Source organism: Thalassophryne amazonica, chromosome 22, assembly GCF_902500255.1.
Source record: "Thalassophryne amazonica chromosome 22, fThaAma1.1, whole genome shotgun sequence".
Classification (NCBI taxonomy): Eukaryota; Metazoa; Chordata; class Actinopteri; order Batrachoidiformes; family Batrachoididae; genus Thalassophryne; species Thalassophryne amazonica.
Genome location: NC_047124.1, coordinates 11,286,674 through 11,307,884, shown reverse-complemented (window position 1 = coordinate 11,307,884; position 21,211 = coordinate 11,286,674). Strand labels below are relative to the sequence as shown.

General features: G+C 41.3%; 1 protein-coding gene across 1 annotated transcript in view; it reads left to right on the top strand.

The window, feature by feature from the left end:
* The window catches only part of snd1 (staphylococcal nuclease and tudor domain containing 1), a 311,160-nt gene that overhangs the window by 241,789 nt on the left and 48,160 nt on the right, over positions 1-21,211 (top strand). Inside the window, exon 18 of the mRNA XM_034162933.1 lies at positions 10,028-10,169. Within this exon, the coding sequence (XP_034018824.1) occupies positions 10,028-10,169 (142 nt within the window). The remainder of the gene's footprint in view (positions 1-10,027; positions 10,170-21,211) is intronic.

Sequence of the window (21,211 nt, the reverse complement as noted above, 5' to 3'; positions counted from 1 at the left end):
TTCCTGTACAAAATGTGCACATGTGACCAGTCCAGTTGTGAAAATGAAGAACAGAAAAGCTCTGATGTCACCACACACAGGAGTGTTGCCCCACTTCCTGTGCAGGACGCCATTACACCACTAGATTCTAAGGGCCCAGTCACACAGCACATGGCGTTAGCTGAACGAAAGAAAAAAAAAAGTCACAAATTGCTGAGAAAAAGTGGACGAATGAGCCTGGACTTCTCCCAACCCTGAAAAGCCTGCGAGTGCAGAGCACCTAAAAGACCGAAACTAACAAAAGAAAAACAAAGCGAGCGGTGAACGTGACGCTTAACAAAATCAAAACGAAGCGCCAGTGTGTGATCATTTCTGCAGAAAATGTGTGCTGTCCACAGCCACCTGCAGCTGCTTTGTCTTGACAACATGTGCGTGCACACGCACATCACAGCCAGAGACATTGAGAGGCTGGAGATTGCACGAAGTTGGACAACAATCAAACAGAACGCTGACGGTACGGGAACTAACCATACAATGAGGATCCGTCAAGACAAAGTAAAACGGAATATGGATGAATGGAGGTTGTCATCGGGATTCGTTCACATTTAAAATTCTGACGAATTGCCAGCTACAGAAATGAAGCTGGAGGACGGTTAAATGATGTCAACGTAAGTCCAGATTTCTTGTTTCATTTTTCCTTTGGTGTCCTTCGTTAGTGCCACGTGACCAGGGCTTAACATAGAAAATAGCTGCTGGCTGCTATATTAATGTTGAAAATTTGATTTTCATTTAGTTTTAAACATTATGGAGCTTGGACTTTGATAAATATGGTACAACTACAGAATAGACACGTATCTGCTATCTTGATTATTATCCTGACTGACTTGATAAGGTAGTCATGGACTTGTGATTCATTAAACATGAGGCTGTTTTATACAGTTGTTAGCCTAGCATGTATCTTCTAGAAGCAAGTAGGCTCAATTGCAGCAGGTTTTCTGTAAAATCTGATTTTCAAATGATATATAGATGTTTCAATACTCAGAAACTGACTGCAGAAAACGGAATGCAGTTTCAAACAGCTGTTGCTTTGGTAATACTGTCCTTTGGCCGTTGGTGTGAAGATGTGAACATCTTTTCAAACAGGCACTCAATATATATAATATCTACGCCCTTGAAGTCTAGACTAAAATGATGAATTTGGGCAGACTGTGGTCAGCATTTTTTAGTCCTGGCAAACTACGAGTGTTCAGACATTATCTGTGTGTTAATTTGTCCACCTGTAAATACACCTACTTTGGATGAGAAATGTTCAGCTATTTACCAGAACACTTAACTGTAAAAAAAAGTATCGCCAGACTTGCCAACTGTCAAAGAGCTACTCCGCTATTGGCATCATATCTCCTTTGCCAGGGTGGGAAATTGTGACTGTGCACCAGTGATTTCCTGCCCCAGTTTAACCATCACCAAGCTTGTTCCGCCGCGTTGCCAGGCACATTTACGTACATTGTTTGTTGGTTTGATTTGCTTTGGAAATCAATTTGGCTGTTCAGCACTAGTGAAAGCTGTTCTTTGAATACTCCAAGAGCCTGGCTAGTGCCCCGAAACAAACTTGTTTCTTAGAAACTACGTTCGTCATATAATCTCTATGAAAACGGTGATTTAAAAAAAAATGCTTTGGTAATTGGTATTGTAGCGCCATTGGAAGGGAAAGAATTAGAAAGTGCAGTGATCGAGCAGAGGAGAAAAGTATAAGAAGGAAATAGATGATTAGGAGAATTTTTTTAAAAAATGGAGAGGCAAGAAAGCAGATTTTTAAAAGGGAAATGGGCAGAAGTTTAATCCCCCACTCCAGGTCCTTGAGCAGCCTTTTCAGCCTTTATCTTAATGTGGTGCACCCAGTCACCACATACAGGATGACTGCAGCCTCGCATAATTCTCCACCTCACGCACTTGTCACTCAGTTGAGCGTATTGTGTTGAATATTGGAGGATTAGCGAACGATAGTCCAACCTGCCATCTGTTTCAGCTTGAATTCCATTATTAGATCATGTTGTCCTCTCAGGCCAACTTTAATTGCTTGTCACCATTTGTTTTGCTTTTTTCCCTCCTGCTTTTGTTTCATCCTCTTCTTTCTTTCCTGCTCTGTTATTGTGTCTGGCAGCTCGGTGGCTCGAATGTCTGGCTGCAGTTGCAGCAGCAACAACAGTCACCTACCTGCATTCAAGTGGAACAAACAGGACGGTTGGCTGCTCATGGAAGGTCATCAGCCCGAGGCACGGCCCGCACGTGTGTGTGCACACGTGCACGTGGGTTTCTGCATTTATTTGTGCTGCAGTGTTTCTAATGATATACTGACTTACAATGCAAATCAGATGTCTTGCTAGAATGACAGGCTGAGAGTGCTGCAGTCTTTCTGCAGGTATTATGGATGTGTGAGGACACTTTTTAATTATTTATTTTTTCATTGCCGTTGATACAGAGCAGTGTTTGCACCTCGTCATTATTCTTTCTCAGACAAAGCAGCCCGTGATTTTTGTTTGCAGGAGCCTCTTTGCACTGGAAAACACAGTTTCACTGTTATTTTTACAGTGGAGCTGCAATGATTCATTGATTATTAATCAATTATCAAATTAATCTGCAAATATTTTTGTAATGATTTAATGTGCGTGTGTGTTGTATTTAAGACAAAGCAAGGCTGTGTGCAACATTTTCTTCCTTCTTTGTTCGTGAATACTTTTTTAATTTTCTACAGTTTTGCAACCTTGACTTGCCCTTTTTAACATCCTTTATATTTTAAGATTTTTAAAAATGTTTAACAACAAAAAAAAACCTTTTTCTGATAAAATATTTGAATTCAAGGTTAAAGGTTATTGTTGGAATTTAATATAATTAAATATAGTTACATAGAAATATAATATAAAAAATATAAGTTAGTGGTAAATTAATCACAATAAATAATCAATGGATGAATATAAAAATGCTCATCATTAGGTGGTTAATTGAAAGAAGTTGACAAGATTATTCAATTACAAAAATAGTGGTTAGTTGCAATCCTGTTTTACAGTCAGATCAACCAACACAGTACTCAAGTCAGGTCTGGGAGCATAGAGTCACTAATTACATCCGTACGTAGTAGTGAGGTGTAATACTGAGGTATTGCTTTTGGCTCACTGTGTTCATTCATGCGTGAACACAAGTATTTGAAAGATATAGATCCAATTTGGACCAAACTTGGTGGAATAACTGGGGGACAGTCAAGGACAAAATGATTAAATTTTGAGAAAAAAAATCTTTTAAAAGTCAAGGTCACGTTCTAAGGTCAAGCATGTTTGGCACGTGCCTATATATAGAGAATGATTTTGGAATGGAAAGAAAAGGAAAGACAGGAGCCAGTAGGTGGAAGGCTTGTATGTTAGCCAAAGGTAAAGAGGTTCAGTTTTGGACCATAGAGAGACAAATAGGAGTATGTTTATTTTTTTAAGTTGCCATGTAATTCAATGACACTTTTTCCACAAATCTGATTGATTAATCGTGTGAGATTTCAGACCATAAAATATCACATTGATGGTGGCAAAATATTCAACCATTTCACATTTGATGTATTACTCCGCGCCCTGACCGCGCGCTGCTACGCAGATGTCCATACAATAATGGCGCCGTCAGCTGAGAGTGAAAGTTGTGGAGCGACAATGATTGATGTGGATTACGCAATGCGGTTGACAAGATGGAGAAATCTGTGGGTCTGCTCACTGAATTTCCAGTTTGGCATGAAGACGCTGTTGCTGCAGTAAGATGTGACGAGCCGACCACACCCTTTGACAACGGTTCGGAAAGTGGCCAGGCAGAGAGGCATCTCGTCATCAAACAATGGAGTTGGATTAGAATGGGAATAACCCCCTTGTGTCTGATGATTTGCGGACGTTAATGCTGGATTACAGTCGCAAATATCCCTTTTACCAGCTCTGCTAATGCGTCGCCTGTAAAACTCAATTTGCGACTGTAAACTCCAGCATTAACGTCCGCAAATCATCAGACACAAGGGGGTTATTCCCTAATTATCACATCTAATGCTGCTTGGCGAGTGGAAAAAAGAATGTTCTTATAAGGGGTGAACATCAACAGAAGTGCAACACTGGGTGAAATGACGTATATCAGAATACCCTTAAATATTCTTCAGGAGTTTCCAGAACTCAAACTTTTGAACTTATTTTGAACCAGTCTCCCCTCTGAACGCTCATCCCCTTCATAGATGTATTATTAACCTGGAAAAAGTTGAATTTTTTTTTTTTTACTTCAGCAGATTTCATAGAATACTTTTCTGCCTCGTGGCGTTCCTTTTTGTTTTGAAATGTAAACATGCGCTGTTTCCAGGATGACACCATGAGATTGTAAACCAAAATAACTACAATTATTGGAGTACGGTTTCACACTTAATAATTAACAAGTGTCTCTTTAACCTGAGGTTGGTAAGAATTTGACTGTGTCCACTTGTGTGTTCATATGTGTTCTTTCCCGACATTATCAAGGTAATGGATGATGGCGCTCTAATGTTTACAAAAAAAAAAAAAAAACCCTCTCATGTCAGTTCAATCACAGTATGAGAAATACCCACTGGGCACTTCATTGTGAACTTATTCAACCGCACGTTACAACAAAAATCTAGTGGCAGAAGCTCTGTGGGCTTTAACACGTAAGTGTAATCAAGAGGATCTGCTGATCATCAATCAATCAATCAATTTTTTTTATATAGCGCCAAATCACAACAAACAGTTGCCCCAAGGCGCTTTAAACTCAAACCAAACATCAGGACATGGAAGAAAACCGATTTAGGTAATTTTGAATGTGGTGGTGTTGTCGGGACTGATTCAGGAACTGCTGATCCACTGGGATTGTCGAGCACGTTCCGAAAAAGTAGAAACATCCCGTGAGCGGTGGTTCTCTGGGCTTGTTGGCGTCAGAGTGATCCGAGCTGATTGAAAGGAACCTGTAACTCTAATAACCACACATTTCAACTGAAGTATGAATGTAGATTGGGCATGTTGTCCGGATGGACGACTCGCGCTCCCAAAGGTGGTCTTCTTCTCAGAGTTGGCTTCTGGCACAAGAAACATCTGTTGACCACTCAAGCGCTTCAAGATTGGCCTGAAATCATCCCTTGGAGCCTTTGGTATCCCACTTCAGGGTTGGGAAACTCTTGCCTCTGACTGCAGTGCCTGGTACATGGCTGTCCACAAGGGTGTCCAAGCCTTTGAAGAAAAGCGCCTGTGGGATCTGGATCAGAAGCGCCGAGCTCGAAAGGAGAGGAGACCTACCTCACAAAGGCAGGATGTAGCATGTCCGAAGTGTGGACGCATTTGTGTATCACATATATCACATATGAGGATCCACTGACATCTTCATCGCTCGCGATGGACTTCCATGATGATTGTGGATGTAAATCGCATGGTTCATCACTACGGTATTATAGCGACCTTTTGGCAGTGATACATTATTTGCCAGCATCGCAAAATCTGGTACATTTCTATTCATTTCTGGGGTTCTGTGATTAATAATGAAGTAATATGATATGCACATTATCTGCCTGGCGCTAGGCTGTTAACACAGTCTGAATGTTTGGGAATGTGGTGCGCGTAGACAAAAAGGAGTATCTGTGAGCACACGATGCATTGACCGTTCAAACCAAATCAAATGTGCGGTTTATCTAATTGAAGTGGTTTGTCTAATGAAATGGGTCATGTATTTGTATCAGAAATTGTGCACGTGAGCATATATACCTGCTAAACTTGTCTTTGTACAGTTTGTGCAAATGCGTGTTGCTGTCAACTGCTATTTAAAAAGAAGAAATCCTTTTTGATCTCAAGGTTTATGAAGCATGGCTGTGATTTTGGTCTTCATTAACCTTCCTCGCTCTCAATTCTCTGAATATTACTCGCCTTTTCTCCTCATCCTTTTGCTCCTGGTTTCCCTTCCCTTATTCCATTCTCCCCTCTCTGTTGCAGCATTTGCCGGGTGAATAATTGAATGTAATTGGCTTGTGTGACGCTGCCTTTGTTAGCAGATTGGCAAGGCAGACACACTCAAATCGTCTGTCACTTGTTTCATGGATAATAATTTGAAAGATTTATTTATTTATTTGTCTTCACCCTCAAAATCTCTTTTGCCGTTTTCACTGCAGCTTCCACACCCAAGAAGATGCTAACAGTCTTCACTGTAGTAAAAATCTTGTGAAAGCACATAGAAATCATGGAGGGGTCTGAAATTTTCATCTTAGGTGCATGTCCACTGTGAGAGACATAATCTAAAAAAAAATCCGGAAATCACAATGTATGATTTTTTTTTTTTTATATATATAATTTATTTGTATGTTACTGCTGCAAATAAGTATTTTATCACCTACCAACCAGCAAGAATTCTGGCTCTGTTAATTTTTCTTTAAGAAGCCCTCTTATTCTGCACTCTTTACCTGTATTAATTGCACCTGTTTGAACTTGTTACCTGTATAAAAGACACCTGTTCACACACTCAATCAATCACACTCCAACCTGTCCACCATAGGTAAGACCAAAGAGCTGTCTAGGACAACAGGCAAGCAGCTTGGTAGAAGACAACAACTGTTATGATTATTTATTAGAAGAAACACAAGATGACTGTCAATCTCCCTCGGTCTGGGATTCCATGCAAGATCTTACTTTGTGGGGTAAGGATGATTCTGAGGAAGCTCAGAACTACACAGGAGAACCTGGTCAATGACCTGAAGAGAGCTGGGACCACAGTCACAAAGATTACATTAGTAACACATGATGCTGTCATGGTTTAAAATCCTGCAGGGCAGCAAGGTCCCCCTGCTCAAGCCAACACGTGTCCAGACCCGTTTGAAGTTCACTAGTGACCATCTGGATGATCCAGAGGAGGCATGGGAGAAGGTCATGTGGTCAGATGAGACCAGAATAGAGCTTTTTGGAATCAACTCCACTTACCATGTTTAGAGGATGAGAACAACCCCAAGAAAACCATCCCAACTGTGAAGCATGGGGGTGGAAACATCATGCTCTGGGGGTGCTCTTCTGCAAAGGGGAAAGGACGACTGCACCGTATTGAAGGGAGGATGGATGGGGTCATGTATTGTGAGATTTTGGCAAACAACCTCCTTCCATCAGTAAGAGCATTGAAGATGGGTCATGGCTGGGTCTTCCAGCATGACAATGACCCCAAACACACAGCCAGGGCAACTAAGGAGGGGCTCCGTAAGAAGCATTTCAAGGTCCTGGAGCGGCCTGGCCAGTCTCCAGACCTGAACTCAATAGAAAATCTTTGGAGGGAACTGAAACTCCAAACCTAAAAGATTTGGAGAACATCTGTATGGAGGAGTGGACCAAAATCCCTGCTGCAGTGTGTGAAAACTTGGTGGAAAAACTACAGGAAATGTTTGACCTCTGTAATTGCAAACAAAGGCTACTGTACAAAATATTAACATTGATTTTCACAGCTGTTCAAATACTTATTTGCAGCAGTAACATACAAATAAATTAAAAAAATCATACATTGTGACTTCCGGATTTATTTTTTTAGATTGTCTATCACAGCGGACATGCACCTAAGATGAAAATTTCAGACCCCTCCGTGATTTCTAAGTGGGAGAACTTACAGCCTACAAGACTGAATGATAACGTGCTGCTGCATAAGAAGTTGGTGCACAGTGTAGTGTGGTTGCACATTCTGACTTACGAGTTCCCGCCTATCTTCACTCCCTGTCTGCTCTGATACATCTTCACATCAGTGCTTCATCTGCAGGGAGTTGATTAGCTTCCTTCCATGGCGGCCATCTAGTTTTGTGCGCATTCGCGCTTATTACCGTTACTGTACAGGAAGCTGTGTACAAGCATGCAGTATTCAGTCTTAAGTACGACCCGTTCTTTCAGCTGCGTCCCTTTCTCTCTCTCTCTCTCACACACACACATACACACACATCTGCTGCATCCACACAGTTTGATATGTGGCCCAAGGCAAAGCACTTCTCCATAATGAGCCTCCTGCCCTCTGTTTCTCCTGGGATCTGAAAGTGAACTAACCTTGATGCAGCACGGAAAGGATATAACCTGCTTTATACTCAGACACGGTGCTGCTGAGGAGCATCACTGACAACATTCTTCCTCCAGCTTTTTGGTAGTTTGCACATTTTGCCAGACTCATCGTTCACCCTAAACTTGATTTAACCCTCGTTGGAACCTTGGCATGTGATCAAAAATATTAAAATACTGCATTTCCCCAAATATAAGATGCCCCCACCTTTTTAAAGACTTTTTAAAAGAAAAAATCCTTCCTGAAGACCCAAATCTTGCAGCAGTGCAGTAAAGTGGTGCATTAAACAGTGCAAATTGGCCTCCTTTGCCTCCTGAGTTGGTCACGTCATATCGCCCTGTTATCAATCAATTCTCCACAACTTTCTGTACGTGCCCATGACTTGTGTAATTGTGTGAAGATTGACAGCACACTCCCAGGACATCTGAGACGAGTCAGTGCACAAAACATGATTGTAGATTCCAATGAAGGGATGAGTGAAAAAGCTGATGTATGCCATGCAAAAGTCTAGTCTGGGATTATAAGATGGTGCCATATTTTTCAGATGTGCTTTTGAGGCGGGAAAAAAATGTTATATTTGGATCAATATGGCTGCAGAAGTGCTTTCTGACAAATGTTTTCACTATACACTCGTCGGCCACTTTGTTAGGTAACACAGATTTAATCAGCCAGTCATATGGCAGCAACTCTGTGCATTTAGGCATCTGGACATGGTGAAGAGGACTTTCTGGAGGACTTGGGGAGGAAAGGAGATTTAAGTGACTTTGAACATGGTGTGGTTGTTGATGCCATATGGGCTGGTCTAAATATTTATCTACTGGGACCATCTCTGGGGTTTACAGAGAATGATCCAAAAAAGAGAAGATATCTATTTGGTGGCAGTTGTGTGGACAAAAATGCCTTGTTGATCTCAGAGGAGAACGGGCAGACTGACTTTGTGATGGTATCATGTCACTATGGACCAACACCTTATTGAATCTATGCCACGAAGAATTAAGGCAGTTCTGGAGACAAAAGAGGTCCAACCTGGTATAAGCAAGGTGTACCACATAAAGTGGCCAGTGAGTGTAAACCCCCATCATCGTCTCGAATAATGGTTATTCACAAAGTCACAAAGAAGAAAAAGAAGCATGAAAAATCTGTTAAATTCGTTCTGATTTGATATTTGAATATTTTACATGGAGTGACGCCAAACGTTTCCCATTTTGAGGTGTTTGTGCTCTTGTTTTATGACCTTGCGGTCAGTGCAGCGCTACCGTCTGAGAGTCATGAGCATTTGCAGACCAAACAAATAGAAACTAAAACCTGCCCATTTCTGTTGGAACACTGAGCCTTTCAAAGTATTTTCAGTATTCTGGTCTGTGTCATTAATCAACAACATGACAGCAGCATCTGAAAGACACCTGAGTGGCTTCTTCAAAAGACTTTAAAACATTGCAGGGCGGGGGTGGGGTGGGGTGGGGGATCAATTCTTCACCAATATTAACTGACAGCATCTCAAACAAGCTGAAGTTCCACATGGACTCATGGGTGGAGTGTCCATAACACCACCCAGCATGGCACATGACTCACTGTGCCTCATTGGTTGAACTGGTCCAGGGTTGGTGTGAATTAGTCACTTAGTCTTTTGCGTTTTGCACATTCCTTCACTTCGCTTTCAGGTTTATTAATTTGTTCTAGTTGGGACTGAATAACATTTGTAGTTTAGATGTTGGAGTTGTGAATAAATGTGTATCGATGGATTCATAATTCCCCAAAGTATGAGTACGATATTGCAGTTATGTCAGTCTAGCGCCATTGGAACCAGTAAAGACATGCAGTTACCTAAATGTAACCCTAGTTGGTTTTGAGTGGAGCTACATCGGGGTAGCATAGATAGTCCTGTTGGCTGGAGACTGTGACTGTGGAGGTCCAACATTTGGATTTATTTCTTTTTTTATCTGTGTGTCTCCTCTGTGTATACATTCAGATCTGGGCCAACTACGAGGAGAAACCAGTGGAGGAGGTTGTGCAACTATCGGAGGAGAAGGAACGTGTTGCCAATTACAGACCAGTGTACGTCACCGAAATCAGCGATACCCTGCACTTCTATGCCCAGGACGTCGAGACCGGTACGATGACTGTCGTGTGTGATTCTCTACCAGCTTTTCATTTTGTCTTCGGGAAAGCATTTGGCACTAGACTGAAACTGTGTACACATTTTTACACCAAAGGCAAAATTAGTCATGGAACACATCACTAGATCGCATGGCAATTGCTGCTAAATAATCGAGTGTTACTTCATGCTACGATAACTGTTTCATCATCCTATCCAATCCTGCACTAACACCACCATCAACAATATCTTATCACTGAGGTGCAAACAAAGGTTCTTTCATTTTTATTCTGTTTGAACACCAGACTGACTTTATGAATGACAATTATCACCACCGCTCAGACATTCACCTCATCCCTCTCTGCAGCATCACTCCCACCAGCAGACACAACAAAGGATGTCCCACTTGTTATTACTACAGAATGACAGGAATAAATCACAGCAGCCCTTCTTGTCACCACTGACAGGGGAGGAAGGAGGAGAAAAGTTTGGAAATGGTAAAACTAACAGTCCCTGGTATGCCCACATGGTTGGTCGCACTAAAAATCCCTGTGTGTGTTTATACGCGTGTGAATTCGTGCATAGGGTCTCGCTTGTTTGTGCTGGGTAATGATCTGTTGTTGGGGTAGTGCGCTTAATGAGCCGCGGTCAACGATACATATGTATTTGTTCAGTCAGAAGTGCACACACCAACGCCTACTGCCTGTCGCCATCCTGCACGTCGGCAGGTTGCCCAAGTTGATAATGGCAAAGCATTCTGGTCTTTTTGTTTGACAATGAGCTGTTTTTGTAAATGCTATGTTGTCTGTGTATTCTATATACACTTTTCACAGAGCTTTATGGTGCTTTCAGTCCTACTTTGCTTGGTTCAGACATTCTCAGACTTTTCAGTTTGTTGCGTACCAAAATAGCATTTGTAAAAGTTGCCTCGGACCACCACCCTATGAAAGGACCAACATTTGGTCTGACCAAAGAGGTGATCTCTTCCGGATCGAACTGAACCATGGTCTAGTTTGTTTTCAGTTTGAAACACTTTTTTGATGCTTCAGACCAGTTAACAGGAAGATGGGGTGGGTAATTGTCATCCATTAAACAGCAGAAGAATAAAAGAAATGGAAGTAGTAATTGTGATTGGTCAGAAGACGTAATATTTAACTTGAAAAGAAGCTTAAAAATTTATTTGGATGCCTCAGCACTGCACCAGACTTCCTCTGAGTGTAGCATCAAGAGGTTTCTTTCTTCCAGTGCCAGTCTTTGCAGATGAAGTACCAATCCCACCACCAAACCATCAGAAGGGAATTGTCCACAAACTGCATGAACACCTACAGTTGTGGATGACACTCATTTCTCTGGGTCCTTCGCCTTTGATGATCGAGAGACACCCAAAAAGAACTTGTGGAATCATGAGGAATCTGAGAAATACAGTTGTCCTTACATTTTCCTCAAGACCTCAAGATGTTATTTGGTCCTCGCAAAAGCTTTTTTGTTTTTCTTTGTTGCTACACCCTTCTTAAATCCATACTGATTTTACGGTGATCTGCTTGAGGCAGTGTTTTGCATTAGCCATCAACAATTTGCAGTATTGAAAAAAATGTTTTGGTGCCATCCCCAGCCACACATTCTATCGATTCTTTAATTCTGACTTTACTTTCCTGTTTTGTTGTATAATTTGCCTCGTATTTGATGTCTTCCTTTTCATGCAGTTTCCAGAACACTTTTCAAAACATGTTTCATAGGTCTCGATGTTTCAAAGCAGTATTTTGTGTTAGCCATCAGTAATTTTGTTTACAATTTAATTTTTTTTTGTCACATCCACAGTGACACTTTCTATCTATTCTTAAGTTCCAGTTTTACTTTCCTGTTCTGTTGTATATTTGATTTTGAATTTGCCAGTATAGTCTGCTCGCCATCACATTTTTCTCCAGTGGTTGCTAGTTTAACTAGTTGTTAGCTGACGCGAAGAGCAGAGCAAAAACATCTACAGTACGAGATGTTACACTGGCAAAACAAAGTTTCTTTTGGGATTGATCTAGTGCATCACTTTCTCCACCAACTAGACAGTTCGTCCTGGTTATGCACTCTTATTCACTGGATGACTTACGGGATGGTAGCATCTGTTGTTTTTGAGTTATCTACAAAAGATGGCTAGGGTGAGCTCACTCACTCTCACTCACTCACTCACCCACCTACTCATCTACATTTGTGCTGTCCAAGTCCAAAGCTGCTACCAGCACAGGGAATAAAGCACACAAGGAAAGAGCAATATATTAAAATTTTGAAGCTTTTTCAACCTTTTCTTAATAATAACTTGAGTGTTACATTTAAAAAAAAAAATTGTACACAAACTGCTTTTTTTTGTAATATTGCAGCTCTCAATGTATTCTTGCAAGATTTTTAATCTTTTTTCCTATGAAAGCTTGATTTTTAGGTGATCCAGCAATGCTGGGGCTTTATTTATTTATTTTTGGCCTTTTAATTGCCCCATGTTCTTCCACCAAGAGGCTTATGTGCCAGTTTTTTTTTTTTGTTTTTTGTTTTTTTTTTTAAGTGTTGTTCTCAGCAGGGAAGCAAAGCCTGACCAGTTCCCGCCCCTTGCCTCTCTCCCCCCTCACAGCTTGTCCCTCCTCGCCTTCCTCCATCACTTTTTCTACAGTGGTCTTTCATTTTCGCTGACGATTCCTCAAAGCTACATTAAGTCGTACCAACCCCTTGAAGAGCACATCGAAGTGTTTTGCCTTTAATAATCACACAATCTGAGTGCTTTGGTGTATCATTGCATGTTTCACCCGACTGAATGAATGAATGTTGAATGTTGCACTTGATAATGATGCAGATCTCAGTTTAATGGCAGCAATTATAGACTGTGGGCATAATTATACTACCCGTGTACAGCCACCTGTCTGTGTCTCTGTGTGTCTATCAGTCTGTCTGAGATTGTAAGTGCAGCTCCTCCTAAAGTGGTTGGTGGATTGCAGTGAAACTTCACATAATGAAGGAAAATAATTCTTGTCAGATATCCTCAAGAGGAGATAAATGGACTTTTTTTTATTTCTATCATATTTGTCAGCAAGATGTGATTGCTTGAGAGTTGATTGATGACTGTACTGCATTTATCACTGAGAGTTTGTTTACATCATGACTTCTTTTCAGTTGCTTTTGAGGCCCTGTGTCTTCAGGACAATCACTGTCCGTTATGTAGTTTTGCTAGTGAGAGGAGCAGGTTGCTTCAGTTCTTGGAGGCAAACTCATTTCATGGGTATTTGTCACCAACTTTTATTGCAGATGTATATGGCACGGACACTGTTTCTTTCCAATGTATTTGCAAGAAAAAAACACATGGTCTTATATTTGGAATGATACGGTATTATAATTGGCTAGCAATGGTTAAAGTTTACACATCACTCTATTTTGCCCTGTAGAGCTAATAAAAAAAGGTTGACTCATTTTAAATACAAATTAAATTGTTACTTTTAGTCATTAAACAATTGCTAGTCTTTCATGCTGACTGAAGTGCGGTAGTATTTTTAATATTACACAGTAAATACAATTATTTCGCAGATACTTCTGCTGCCAAGTTACATCTTTTATTCCCCAGGTGGCGCAAGCACTCTGTATTTTATCTATTTCACAGTTTTTAATGATTCACATTGAAAGGAAAAAAACATTTGTGTGTGTGACTGTTACGTGACTAATTTCACATTTAAGCCGTTTCTTCCGAGTCACAGTGAAGCTTGACGGATTGCGGCCTTTAATTCTGAGTTTATTTCAAGTGCTTTTAACTCTTGCGGCATTTGCTTTCTCCCCACACACATTGTTTCTCTCTTTTACTGCAGTCCTCCTTTCCCTCTGTACCTCTCAACACTGTCCCTATTTTCCTTGTGTGTGTTGTTCTCTCTCCAGAGGCTACATGTAATTACTGTCAGAGGGGGACCTGCATAAATCTCTGTGACCTTGGTCACCGAAAGACAGAGGCTACTCCAGGCACAGGGGGAGAACGGACTCTGTGCTGTACACTGTTGTTGGTTTGCTACAATACTGGCTATTTGGCATAATTGAAGCTTGCTAAAAATAGCTCTGAAGTCCAGATGCTTTTTGTTTGTTTGTTTTTTAGTGGACATAATTTACCAGAAGTTTAGATTCCCTGTATTTCCTGGGGCTCAAGGACTGCTGGAGTAAACTTTGAGGTCCTCTTTGCAAGAACGAGAAGTGAGAGAAGCCACCAAGATATCTTTGAAGGAGTGGTAGGCGATTTCTTTACATTGGCACCACGGTGGGGCAAATGGCTCTTGTACTTGCTGCCAAAACAGAACATTCCTGGTTCAAGACCACCTGTCCCTATTTTCCATGTATATCTGGAGTTGTCGGCAAGCACATACAGTGTAAAACGTGTGCCGCAGCAACATGTCGTGACCCAGAGCAAAAATAGTGGGAGAGGCCAAAAATTGTTACTTCCCTTTGTGGAGCTAGCTTTCGCTGAGAGTTTAACTGATGTAGTTGTAGGATTTTTAATATAGAGAAGTCAGTTCCTTTTTAAACTCATGAAATAATTAAAAGCCCAAGCTTTCCGTCCCTCCGTCTGTCCATTGATAGGCCTGAAAAGATAGATATGATTTTGATCCACAACAATGACAGGAAATTACCACAGTTAATATCAATGGGTATTCAAAGCGCCACTGAATTGAATAGTTTGGCTGAAGCAGGAAGGTTTATAATCTGTGTCGTATCATTTCAGGTGGCACTTGTTGCTGTTGGATTGCATTGCAAATAGATCGATTTCCAGAGTCATTTTGGACCGTGTGGGTTTTCCAGCATTGAGCGGATGTCTGAAGTAGCCTAGTCCGTGCTGGCTGCAGTCGGGCTCGGCCATCACATTGCAATAAGCGCCACTGCGTCCAGCCAGGATTTCCTCACCTGGCTGGTAGCTTCTCTCCCTGAAGCGATCCTCGCTCAGTCATCTCCTCGTACATCGGATGGCCTGTCCTGGCGCTGACCAGCAAACACACATTTTCTCCTCTAAACCAAGCCTGAGCTGCACCGCCGTTGGTGTAGCATCCTGTCCCGTACTTGTTTCCTGGCACCCACGCAGAGTCGTAATGAGTAGAGTCGTTCCCCCCAACCAGGTGCCACTCCGTCCACGTTATTCACACTTCTACCTTTTACATGCAGCAGCTGTTCATCACCTAATGATGCTGGACCCGGCTTCTGACTGCTTTCTCTCTCTCTGGCTCCACTTTTTCAAAATGAATTCCACTACTTTTGGAATGCTCTGCTGCCATTTTATTTTCTTCTTGCATTGTTTTGTGTGCTGCCTTTTATTCTGTTTATTTCCATGCTCCCCTCCATGATAATGGGTTATTAGAGTAGCGGCAAATTATGCTCTATACATCTGCAAGTGTGCCAAGGTGTGGATGATGCAAATTGTGCCAACTTCCTGCATCATGTGGTGCAGTCACAATCCTGTGTGCAGTGTTTGTCGCTCACCTCGACCGCCTACTGCAGCATTTTAAAGCTATTATTACATGTAGGCATTATTGAGCAATTTCCTCTGACATGACCTATCAAAAAAGTAAATGTTTACTAGCGCGTTGCGCGTGGGGATCCACGTGCTCTAGATTGGGTCGTGCTTATAAAATAGGTAGCTGACATTTTTCAAGGGTGGTAATAAATTGTGCAAAGTTTCTATAATGATTTTAACTGAAAGTACAGGAAATTAAAATGAGAAAGTTTTGTGTTTAATTGTATTTATTATTTGGCACATTTAGTTGATGTCAACGTCTATTGTTCACTGTTGCTACCTAATACTCCCAATTTCTCCAAAAATATTAGTCCTATCAACGTTCCGTTTTCATGCCTTTCATCCTTGACCCAAAATACATAAACATACCAAACAGCAAATGTCTGCTCGCCCCAGTTTCTCCATGATCGAAAGTTAAACACATACACAAAGGCCATTTCAGAAATTAGTCATTTACATTTGAAAAATGGACAGAAAACCTCTTCAGGCTTCAGGAAAATAGGTTTCTTCAAATTTAGACATTTTCCACTTTCAACCATGATAATAAAAACTTCTGACATGTTGGAAATCACAAGTAGCTTGTTTGCACAAGCGGTTAATGTCCTTCCCAATCCATTGTCAAACTTGTGCCACAGTGGATTGATACCAGATCTGCTGTGGTGACCTAATGCAAAACAGGAGAAGCCAAAACAAATTTTTCAGGAGCGAGAAATGTGCTCCTTTACTGACTTCATGTTGACGAGAGTTCTCAGTCATCCTCTGTAGCAGGTGCACTTCTTGCACAATGACATGGACCAGTAACCTTGCAGGTCAAAACTCTAGTTTACCTTCATTTACAAGACAGGAGACACATGTTTAAGCACTACAAGGTGCACATCTTGGACAGATGCTTTTTAGAGGGATTTTAAAGAAAGTGGTGCACATGGAATTGAAAAGTCTTTCTTCAGTTGGGGGTGGGAGGGTGTTACGTAATACTTCTGCCACTTCCAATACACACCTTTCATCACTCTCCAAGGATGTTAAGTATATTTCACACGTCCGTCAGGGATAACACACACAATGATCCTCTGGAGACGAGTGGACTTTAACAACAATTGATCGAGAAAGTGTATAATGGTCTCTTTTGTTGAATAAATTGACTCTGTCCTCCTGAAACTATGTGGACAGGCCACACAATCTTCCATTGGGAAAAATGAAACTGCTTGAATGAGTGGCAAAAAGATCAACAAGAAGTAAAGATGTTGCTGGGTCTGTAAACCTCAAAGTTTTGGAACTGTTCAACAGAATTTATGACTTTTGGCACCATCGTTGACCCTGTTATGGCATAACAGTGTCCAAAATATTTTTACACAGACAGATACGCAACGATAACATTAAATACTAGTACCGTTCTGATTATACAAAAGCTCATGGTGAAGCCAACCCATCCATCAAATCTTGTGTTGGTCTCTTGTTGAATTGTGGAGAAGGACTTTAAAATTTAAAGTGTCTGTTTTCGCTGTGAGGCCATCTCGTACTTTTGTGGGGTTTATATAGAGGTCGACTTGTCGCTAAATGTCGTGGTTGGGCTCATTTTTATTTCCAGACATGGTAATCTTTCTATAGATTTTCATATATTGCTCTTTCGGTGCTGGATCTTCCAGGGCACTATAGGTTAGTTTAACGGGATTAAAGTGTAATCTACAAGGACATACAGTGACCTCTCAGTGTCTGTGTGTAATTATACTCTGTTCAATTTCAGATTCATCTTCTTGAATGAAATTTACATTTTTTATTATAACACTGATGTTCAGGGTTCTGCTTTCAGTTGAAGGACATGAGCGCTGCTGTGGTGTTTCACAGTGAACCGGGTTAGTTGCCCTCTAATTGGCTGTCATGTCAAAGCAGCAAAGTCAATATGACTTTATACCATTAAAAAAAGAGAGAAAAAAGTTCACATTTAGAATTGTTATTACAAGGCCTAATATCTTTGGGCATCATGCCACAATTAGTCAGGGGTTGAGGTAATTAACTCCTCTACCGGTAAGCTTATTTCAAAATAATATTTCTGTTGAGCACATCTCTTTGCTGTTCATCAGTTGTTTGAATAAATAATTGGGAAATTTACAAATAATAATAATACTTTGCATGTCCAGGGCTTATGACTGCCGTTTTATGAATTTTAAGCATGTAAGACAGCTCTTAGCAGATTAAATATTTATAGGTTAGACCCTGTCAGACCTCCCAAAGCATTCATTATAGGATCTGCTGTCCTGGCTTGTAAAAGGTCAGGTCAGCTGTCGGTGCGCGACGAGGCCCTTTTGGATTTTCATGCACATTTAAGGGTCTTCACCCACATCCCGCTCTGTCCTGCTGAGCGTGATTTGCACTAATGCCAAATTTCGGGTATTATCTAAACCTTGTCACAGTGCTGAGCCACTTATAGGTCCAAATGGAATTTGCTTTCAAATTGGCAGGCCGTGTCTCTCCCAAACCCGCCGTATCTAGCCCCCAAATGTTGCGCGGCCCATCTTGTGAATATATTTGGTCTCCTCACAATCAAAACAGGGCATTAGCTGCAGTCAATTGGGCTCGACAGGTGGCAAATAGAGGAACAGGAGAGACTCGTTCAAAAAGGAGAGCCACAGGTGCTGTCTCTGTTTGTTTTTTCAGTTATAGCTTTTCCAATTACAGAAACCGTAATTTGCTCTAAAAGGCTTCAGACTGCTGGGAAGGGTGGAATGGAAGTGGGTAATTGGCAGTGTCTGGGGTAGGGCGGGGGGTGGGATCACTTGAGGTATAATCTATATCACTCTCCAGTGGGAGTGGGGCAACATTAGTCAAGTAAGGGACAGTTTTTGTTTCTTACAGTGTCCTGAAGGCAGTGCACATGCTAACATCACTCAGGAAGGGGAGTGTCTGGCCTTTTTTTTTTTTTTTTTTTGTCATACCTCTTTTTCTGTCACACAAAATGTGGACAGATGTCACCAGGTGAGGTCTGGACTATTGCTTTAACCACAGGGGGCATGGTAAACGTTGCAGTTCCTTGAATGGCCTGTCGAGGCTGCCTCCAAAAGAGTTAGTCCACTTAGAGGCCCATGTTAAAATGTCCAAGTTCATAGTGGAAATAAGCATGTTTAGAGCCTGGTACAACAAACGGTTTTGGTCTCTATTGCTAGTTTCTCTATTCATGGTGATCTTTATGGAGGGTGAATATTTGTATTTATTTTTTTATCTTTTTAGGCTGAAGCTCTTTTAAGCCATGACGTTATGAATAATTAGGAATGTGGTTGCTTTGTGTGACAGATGTGTGCTGGAATCAGGGTCCCGCTAGCACAAGGCGTGATCTGCTGTCAACGTTATTTCAAATACCTCAGATAATCATGCTTGCTGTGCAGTTAAGTGTACAAATGGGCTTTACAGAAGTTCGTGCTCCGGTATTTACGTTATGTGACATTTTAGTGTCATTTAATTTTGTACCAGGTTAGCACAAATTAGTAGGTAGCTTGGTGACTTTAGTTTCCATTATGATGGTGCAAGTGTGACAAAGGCGATATGAGGGCTGTACATTTTAATACCCATAAGAAAGCCACCTGAGAAAACACGTGTGCCAGTCAAATGCCCAAACCAAAGCTGGCCTGTTAGCCTTAGTTTAGCTTCACTTGTTTGGTAATTGTGAGATGAGGGTGTGTTTGGGCTTCAGTTGTCCCGCCCAGGTCACACCGGTCTTACGTATGCTCCACCTCTTTAAACATTTTTGCGCTGACCAGGAGTTAGGCGGACTTACACACTGCCAAGATGGCGGTATTGAGCTTCGAACCAGCTCTTCAGAATGCCTTGTGATGTCATATGCATGGTCTATGATGCTCCCCCCCAAGCCGGTATAGTACAGAGTCTGTCTCAGGCAAATCTGAAAGGTTCTTCTGTCACTCTGTAAAAGAAATCCACCTGAATCTTCAAATAAAAACCCTCAACAGTTGGTGTTTCCTACACATTCCGAAGCACAGCTTTTACTTTATTCCAGGGGATAAAGCCGTCCATATGTCATGCATATTTAACACACCTAACTAAGAAGTCAGTCAGCTAAATCACAAGCTATTAATCTCGGCGTGCATGAGACGATGCATCCACTGTATTCCCACGCACTCTGTCATCAGCTGATATTTGACAAATATTTCCATCAAAGCTGCTTTATACATACATCAGTGTTTCTGCCTTCCTGTTTTCCTCCATAAATTATAGTCAGTAATAGGCAGGTTTATGTTTCGCCCTTCTCCTGTCACCCGTTTTCCTGTCAGGTGTCTTTTTTTTCATAGACGAACTTGTCTTTGTTTCATAATTCGTCATTCTTATACAGCAGGAGATTAGAATGCTTTCACAAGTAACTCTTGCTCTCTTGGCCTCTGCCTCGGTCGTGTTATTATTTACTCGCCTCTGGTTTAACAGCTTTCATAAACGGCTTAATAGAATTCAGGGCGTCGCTGGGATGCACAGCGAAAGGGCACATAATTCACTGGTTTCATTGGCTTTTTGTTTCCCCCCTTGTCTGTGCTCACACACCATGTGCCACGGTATAATTATGATCATAACCAACCCGTAAAACTGTTGACACTCTGGCGTTCCCTCAGTCCCTTTCGCCATTGTTATCTTGTTTTTAAGCCTTATCGCTCCCTCCCTCTGCACTGTGCATTCACAGGGTAATTTTATGATTTATAATCCACTGCCGCCATGATGGCGTCTGGACCTCGTGCAGCTGACATCAGTAGATCAGGGGACGGGTGTCTTTGTGAGCAAGAAAGCTTCACTCCACTTGCCCTAACTAGCAAATAATTAATCTCATTCTTCACTGTTCTCGTTTCTTCTCTAACCTTCCGGCATGGACAGCAGAAGGATATTTTGTGCTACAGATTTCCATTCTTCCCAGAAAGTTATCATCCTGCTTTTTGCTTGACAAACCTCATTTAATTTGGTTAAACCTAGAAATGTAACATATTTCTCTGTTTTCTTTTTACCTCATGAGTCTCCAGGATTCCACTGCCTTCACTATTCCCCGCACTATGTCTTGGATAAAATAATGTCTTCTCCATATGTGATCATTTATTCTTTCTCTACAATATTTAGTCATTATTACTGACAAATTACACTGTATTTGTTGTCTTTCTGATGCTTGATTCTGCTTTTTTCTTTTCTCTCTGTTTGAGGTGCAGCTCCATCCAGAGATGGGTGTGGTATCTGTTCCGGAAACCGTCCTGTGCACCGGCAGCATGTCCTGTATGTTCGTATTGTGAATTGTTTCTGTAATTTATGTCTGTAGCATGGCCCAAGCAGAGGGTCGCCCCTTTGAGTCTGGTCTGCTTGAGGTTTCTTCCTCAGAGGGAGTTTTTCCTTACCACTGTTGCTTAGGGGGTTGGTAAGGTTAGACCTTACTTGTGTGAAGCACCTTGAGGCAACTCTGTTGTGATTTGGTGCTGTACAAGTGAAAATATATTGAAATTGAAATTATTTAATTACGACTTAGAAATAAAATAATGTCATCATGTCGCTATCCAAATCTGGTTCTGTTC